Source organism: Typha angustifolia, chromosome 15 (genome assembly GCF_048772165.1).
Source record: "Typha angustifolia cultivar Huaian chromosome 15, ASM4877216v1, whole genome shotgun sequence".
Taxonomy (NCBI): Eukaryota; Viridiplantae; Streptophyta; class Magnoliopsida; order Poales; family Typhaceae; genus Typha; species Typha angustifolia.
The window spans coordinates 22,183,149-22,190,742 of record NC_133253.1 but is presented as its reverse complement, the minus strand read 5'-3'; the positions used below and the strand labels follow the sequence as shown (position 1 = coordinate 22,190,742).

General features: G+C 41.6%; 1 protein-coding gene across 1 annotated transcript; it reads left to right on the top strand.

Annotated features, from left to right (window-relative positions):
* The first annotated feature begins 2,528 nt into the window (after positions 1–2,528).
* On the top strand, positions 2,529–6,242 carry LOC140777639 (phosphatidylinositol 4-kinase gamma 5-like). Its single transcript, XM_073121889.1, has 2 exons — positions 2,529–2,725; positions 3,597–6,242. Exon 2 carries the CDS (start codon positions 3,908–3,910, stop codon positions 5,843–5,845), a length of 1,938 nt encoding a protein of 645 aa, XP_072977990.1. The 5' UTR covers positions 2,529–2,725; positions 3,597–3,907; the 3' UTR covers positions 5,846–6,242.
* Positions 6,243–7,594: the final 1,352 nt, after the last annotated feature.

The following is a 7,594-nucleotide window of genomic DNA, read 5'->3' as shown; positions in this document are numbered from 1 at the left end:
GCACCACCTATGAACCGAGTTCATACAATCTCCGCTGCATACGATATTACTCGCTAATCGAGTCACGCCAACAACTACTAGAAGATACAGTTCAACTCCAAGGGCTTTCAAAAAAAAAAAAAAAAAAATACAGTTCAACTCTAATCCTAAGACGAACCAATTCTAGTAGAATCGGTAGGTACGGCAATGCGGTTAGTTTGGAAGAACAATTTGGAGTATGTCTTGGCGACTCGGTGACGTTTAATTTAAAGCAATTGTTCAGCGATGAATATGGCTTGAAGCCTAAATTAGACAACTAAAAGTTCGATTGGACCTAAAGTGCCTATGTATCTAGGGAGGGTTGGCTCTTTGTCCGGTCCATATCTACCTTCCATCTCATGAATAATAAAAAAAAATCTAACCCTAAGTAAAATTGCGGAGATAAATATTTAATGATTTTGTGATTTGGCTTAATGGAAGTTGACTTGAAGAATCAGTTCGGCGGCGCGACGGTTGAGAGTAAGTCTTAACGGTGTTTGATTCAGAGTAATTTTTCGACAAAGCATATGACTTGAAACTTAGACTAGTGAGTTTACTATATTAGCTGAAAGACTTAGCTAAATACTAAAAAGGGCTAGTTTTTTGTTTGTTAACTCATCTTATCTTCGAACTCATCAACAATAAAAAAAAAACCCTAAAAATATCAAAGGGAGGAATTTGAGCAGAGATGAGTTAATTTAATGTATCAATGAAATATTTAATAGCTGCGAAAAGTTGTAGCTCATCGCCTAGTTTTCCATGTTCTCATCTTTTCAGTATATAATATACAGATCATATTTTAAAGTATCAACTGTGCCAGATAGAGATATTCTCCAGCTCTAAGTTTGAAATTAAATATCTACTGGATAACTTTCCAAGGACCAACCCTGAGCCAAAAGCTTCAACTAGCAATCCCATATAATTTATAATAACCCTTGGGTTTGTATTATATTAATCGTGTTATCTAGATCTTGTAACTAAATAACGCGACACAGAGGATAAAGTTAGAGAAGAAATTAAGCACTTGGAGCCCACCTACGTACATGTTTAATTACTTGTTATTCTCCGCCAACCATGATATGACCACTTTTGTTTAGTGGAGTCTAATTCTAATATGATCTAATAGTACCTCTTTTTTACATTTTGACCCTTGTAAAGTAAAATAATTAAGTTGAGCATCTGTTTTTGTGGCAGTAGGACCGAATAATATATTGAGAATTACTTGTGGGGAATTGGAATATTTCCAAGTCCCTTTCCAACTTCCATTGGTTTCACCCACCTTGAGCGATCTAAGGAACCATTGCTTGTATTCGTTACTTGTTTCTTTCGTCTCAACATCAATCCTCGTTCACTTGCACAGTTGCTTTGCACTTTTTTGAACCCCCTCCCTAAACTTAGAGAAGAAGACTGACCTCTTGATTCTAAAACTCGGATAAGTATAAGAAAGTGTTCCTGGGGGGGATAGATGGTGTTATTCTACCGGCTTATTCAACGCGAATTTAAAGTGGAAGCCACGTCTAAAAAATGTTAATAGTCGCTAGCTACGATCCCGAGGATAATGGAGAACTCGACCTTCGTTAATCCCGATAACAGAAGTGGATAAACCCTCATAATTAAATCCCGTATCCCGATTAATCTTAACCCATCCACGTTGGCTTTTATCCACTCGCAACCGTACAAGTCCCCACTTGGGTCGCCTTTAACGTAGGCTTTAAGTTAATTCAAATTAACTCATTACCATCTCAAGTCCGGAGAAAATAAAATTATAATCCCGGTGGGCCCGCGACGTAACTAAGATCCCATAATTCCATGGATTCTAGTGGATTTAATTCCCGGAATGACCCCGCCAAGTATGGTTATCTTGGATTAGGTTAATTGTGAGGTATTAAAGACGACAAAAATATCGGTGGACGGATACTGTGAGAAAATTACATTTATGCCTCGTAGAAAAGCGAGGGGTTTGAACGTTAATTAGAGATGGAATGTGGGCAGTTTAGTCAATTTGGGTGGCATGGACGGTAACATCACCGGATACGGGCCAATCAGCTTTATTCTCGTCATCGCCTTTCACGTGCCTCCGTACGTGCCAAATGTCGCAATCGTGGTACCCGATCTCGCATCCACGGTTTAATCGGACGGTGGGACTATGGCCTTCTAGAGACTTCGGATCCGAGGAGCAGGTGAGGGGAACCGGCGATAGGATGGGGGTTAAGATTGGAGACTTGACGGGAAATAAGATTTTTCCAATAAACACCCCGGGTGAGTACTATATTATATGCGGATGCAAGGCATACGGTCAGGCTTAATGGCCGATGGGCCGGACTAAACTCAAATATCCAAGTCTGTACTGGTGAAATGTGGAAAAGTTTGGTCTGATGAATGATTGAGAAAGATTAGGGGTGTTAGTTGTAAGAATCTCCTGCTGAAAGAGAAAGACGGTCCTCTAACTACGGTTAATTTTTTACCGCATCATTGGTTGCTTCAACCTACATAAACAAGGAGGAGTTAAGAGGGCGTTTCGGAGGAAGCGAGTGAGAAAAGTGAAGGAAAGGAGGAAGAAGAGTACGAGTAAGAGCACAAAGGTTCGTACGGATCATCGGTGGATCGTCGCCGTCGATCGTCTGTCGTCGTCGTGCAGCGGGCGGAGAAGGCGGCGGCTTTCTCTCGCTCGAGTTTGGGCTGCTTCCCGATCAGATCTTACCCGCATGTGAGTTCGATCTCGCTCTTAGTTGTTTGTCGTATGAATCGATCGAAGTGCGTCATTTCTTCGCGAAATCTGTAGTTTGTGCTCTACTTAGCTGATTCCGTGGGGATTTTTTAAAGACTTTTTGCATTATTTCGGACATTGACTGGTTTTATGAGTTGAGCATGATCTACCGGTAGGAATTTGAGGGGTTTTGCTTTGATTGGACTGCTACTTGCTCAAAAATAGTAGAAGCGGGTTGCATGCTTCTAGATCTTCGTAATTTGAAGTCTTCTCTTTGGGATACTTTCGTTTTTTATTTTTTCAAACTTCTGCTGTTCTGCAACATGTTACTCGTGAACCTTTTAGTATAATTTCTGTTAATTATATCCTATTATTTTTATAAGAACAATAATTCCTATCTCTGGTTCTCGCTATATTTCACTATAAGTTCGTCGGATATGCCCCTAGAGAATCTTTGTGGTTCATGGTTCTGGTCTGCTAGTTGCACTGGTAAATGTGTTCTTTTTCTTATTTAGGTGGATGATGTTGGCTATTTGTAGTATCATATCACAAGTCAAACCGCTCCTTCTTATTTTTCTTTTTTCTTTTTTAAATTGCACTGATTTATGCTTATTAAGTCTTTATCCTTGTAAGAGCTCTTCTCATCCTTTCTACGGGATCTCTAAAGTACTTTACACGGTTCTAATGTTTTGAAAGCAACGGTTGATTCGGTCCAAAGTTATGAGAAAGAATAAGACCCATTTGATAGTTTTCTCGTTTTCATTTTATGCGAGACCTTTTAATTGCGTTATGTTTAGATGGCCTAATTGTTACTTACAAAATTTTGTAAACTTTAGCTCATACTTATGATCCGTCGCATTCTGTTTTGCAGGGTTTTATTCTTCTCGATCCTATACAGTGTGACATGATGGCTTCCCTGATTTAGGGGGAGGCCTTTCCATCTTCAACTGTCTCCCTGTCGTTAAGAGCTGCTCTCTGTTGCTTCTAGTGCGAGTTTGATGGTTGATGTGTTCAATGTTCACTTGATCACTTGATGATTGATTGCACAACTCGCATTCCCCTCTCTTTTTCCGCATCAATTCTGGTGTTTGGTGTGCGCCTGGGAAAGAAGAAGAGGAAAAAAAGGACTGCCTTCTGCCGCTGACCTTCACTTTACTTACCTCACATCCTCTGCATTGTTCCATGTCTCCTAACTTGGATAGCCCTGTTCAGACACAGATGGCAGTTGGAGTCCTGAATCACACCTTCAGCAGTGAATACGGGGGAAAAAGTAAAAGCGAGGGAAGACCTGCTTGGTGGAAACGCGTTTTTGTCCAAACTGACACTGGCTGCGTCTTAGGCATCGAATTGGATCGTGGAGACAATGCCCACACTGTGAAAAGGAAGTTGCAGCTAGCCCTCCATGTGCCCACTGAGGAGAGCTCGCTGACTTTTGGTGACCGTGTTCTGAAGAATGATCTTAGTGACATTCGGAATGACTCCCCATTGCTTCTCACCCGGAATTTCATGCATAGGAGTTCATCCACCCCATGCCTCTCCCCTACCGGAAAGGATCTCCAGCAAAGAGATCGGAGTGGACCTATAGAAATCTTAGGGTGCTCAAGCCGTTGCTCTCGGATGAAGCAGCTTATTAAGGATGTCGTCAAGGCAATTAGAAATGGTGTTGACCCCATACCTGTTCACAGTGGGCTTGGTGGTGCATACTATTTCAGGAACTACAGTGGTGAGAGTGTTGCTATTGTCAAGCCGACTGATGAGGAGCCATTTGCACCCAACAATCCAAAAGGTTTTATTGGTAAAACCCTTGGACAGCCAGGCCTCAAAAGATCAGTGCGGGTTGGTGAAACAGGGTTTCGTGAGGTGGCTGCCTACCTTCTAGACTATGATCACTTTGCTAAAGTTCCTCCGACAGTCCTGGTCAAGATTTCTCATTCAGTATTTAATGTGAATGAAGGTGTTGAATGTACCAACAATAAAACTTATGACAGGAGGCCGCAAGTTGTTAGCAAGATTGCATCATTCCAGCAATTTATTCCTCATGATTTTGATGCCAGTGACCATGGAACATCAAACTTTCCTGTTTCTGCTGTACACAGGATTGGGATACTCGATGTTAGAATCTTCAACACTGACAGACATGCTGGTAACCTTCTGGTCCGCAGGCTTGATGATGGATCTGGTAGGTTTGGGGCTCAGACAGAATTGATCCCTATTGATCATGGTCTCTGCCTACCAGAGAGCTTGGAGGATCCTTATTTTGAGTGGATCCATTGGCCCCAGGCATCTATCCCTTTCTCTGATGATGAGCTCGAGTATATAGCTAATCTAGATCCGGTAAAAGACTCTGAAATGCTTCGAACGGAGCTGCCCATGATCCGTGAAGCATGTCTTAGGGTCTTGGTCCTCTCAACAATCTTTCTGAAGGAAGCGGCAGCATTTGGTCTTTGCCTAGCAGAGATAGGTGAGATGATGAGCAGAGAGTTTACTGGTATGGAAGAAGAGCCAAGTGAGCTGGAGGTAGTTTGCATTGAGGCAAGGAGATTGATGGCAGAAAGAGAGATATTTCCTGTAGCAGCTGAGTCAGCAGAAGAAGATGATTTCCTATTTCCTATTGATTGTGAAGATGATATGCTGCCGCCGAAAGCAATACCATTCTACAATTTTGGTTTTAAGGGGGGGAGTTCCAGAAATCCACTGTCAAAATTGGAGGAGTGTTTAGAGGAGGAGGAAGATGATGCCAATGAAGATTGCGGTGTGGAAGGGCTTTCTTGCTTCAGGCCTGTTAATGAACTGCTTCCTAATGTTTTGAAGCTGTCCACGTCACTGAAGGGCATCGGTCTTGTGGAGAAATCTCAGCGCCATGTTCCAAAGTCTAAAGGTACTACTAAAACTACCAACAGTGGCAGTGGCGGTGGGCTTCCAGGAGGGAGCAGCAGGAGTGCAAACGAGCAGCTACCTGCAAGTGCAAGTTTTGTGAAGCTGGCAGACATGGGGGATGAGGAATGGGGAGCATTCCTTGATAAGTTCCAGGAATTGCTGCCCGGCGCATTTCGCGGCCGGAAGTGTGGGCCCGCTGGCCAGAGGCAGAGGCAGAGGCTAGGCACTTCTTGCCAGTTTTGAGTAGGAGTATGATCCAAGAGAGTAGCGAGGATGGTTGCGTCTGCTCATTAGCTGTTTGTTGCTTGCTGTGCCCTTTCTGGTAGATATAAAGAATGAAGATGGGAGTTAAAAAGAATAAAACCATCACTCACTGGGGCTTGCAAGACGGTGACTGGTGTCAAGGGAATGTGTTGGATCTGCATGTCGAGATGATGGTGCTTTTGTATATATGTCTTTCTAGTTAGATGTCAGTTACTTGAGGGAGGTGAGTGTGAGAACCTGCCTGTTTTCTTCTCATTATATGCCTTCGGACTACTTGTCACAATAAATTTTTTTAGAGTTTTTATGTACATCTGCTTATATTTGTACTGTCCATTTCGGTTGTTGATCAAGCAAATGCGCTGAATCTGCAATAGTATCTCTCACCAGGGAACTATAATTTTGGCAATATTAATTTATTCTCAAAAGTACGCTTTAGGGTTTATATCAGAAAATAATAGAGAATTTTGTTGTTGAATGCTGTAAGTGGAGTGCATCATACTTGTAATCCATTGCCTACTACCCGTCTATACTTGTAATCATAATACATACTGACATGAATTGGTGCTTTATTTACTTCTACCTACTGTATTTTCCCTGAAACTATCGTCATTTTTCATCATACTTTTTTCACCTTTTGCCTTTCTAATTTTTAGTTGCAAGACAATGGCATTATGTTTCCAATCTTGTTTCTTCTTCAATTCTATGTAATAATATGTAGTCAAATAGAGAATGACAGACAGATATCTTGCTTGACTGAGAAACCGATAGCCGCATGCAAGGACTTTTGGAAGACAACTTGTCGTCAAGTGAGCACTTTTCTGAACATTATTACCCCCAAACTGGGGGCTTTACTTTGAAAGTTTTGAGGACATTCTGTGCACCATCTCTTTGTTGCTGTGGGCTGGAGTTGGAGCTTTCAGAGTATGCACAATGCCCCACTGATATAATTTGCTCTGCTCCCTTATCCACGATCGAGATGGGGGGGTTGGTGACAAGTCTGCTTCAGATTAAACAACTTTACTTCCAAGATAGATGTCTGTGGAGTGTAGTTGTTGTAATGTGCTTCTCTCCTCACCTAATCGCCCATTGATTGGTCATGGTGGTCCACCAGCATGGGCTATCCTTGGCCTGTTCATCTTTAATTTTACTTTATTTGTGCATTAGATCAATCAATATCTAGGGTGGAATACGGGTCCGATGCATCCGATAGTTCAAAAATTTTCTTTTCTTTCAATCTTGATATCCGATTTTTATTCGGGAATATAAGAGAGTTGAGCAGGTAGAGATATGGGGTCTGTGAATTGTATCGAGATTAATATTTATTATACATCTATTTAGTTTAAAATATTATGAAAATAGTGATATAAGAAACTATTGAGAGTTGAGACTGACAGTAAATTTAAATAAGAAATCAAATTGGATGGCAGTAAACAGATTGGTTCATTCCTCCGTTCATTTCAGTCAAATGAAGAAGAATGATGCCAAAGTTGGGGGACATCTCGTACTTCACTTTTGAGTGCGGCCAATATCAATATATGACCATTTTGCCAAATAAGCCCAAGTAGGCAAGTTCCCATGTAACGCTTCATGAAGACGGATACGACAAAAAGCCCAATCTAATAGTTCACAATAGGCCGTTATTTGTTTAATATGTTAAGCGATAAAGCCCAACCCAACGATTGGTTTGCCAAGTAAAGTTAATAAATTAAGGAGGGCGGGGGGAGAAGA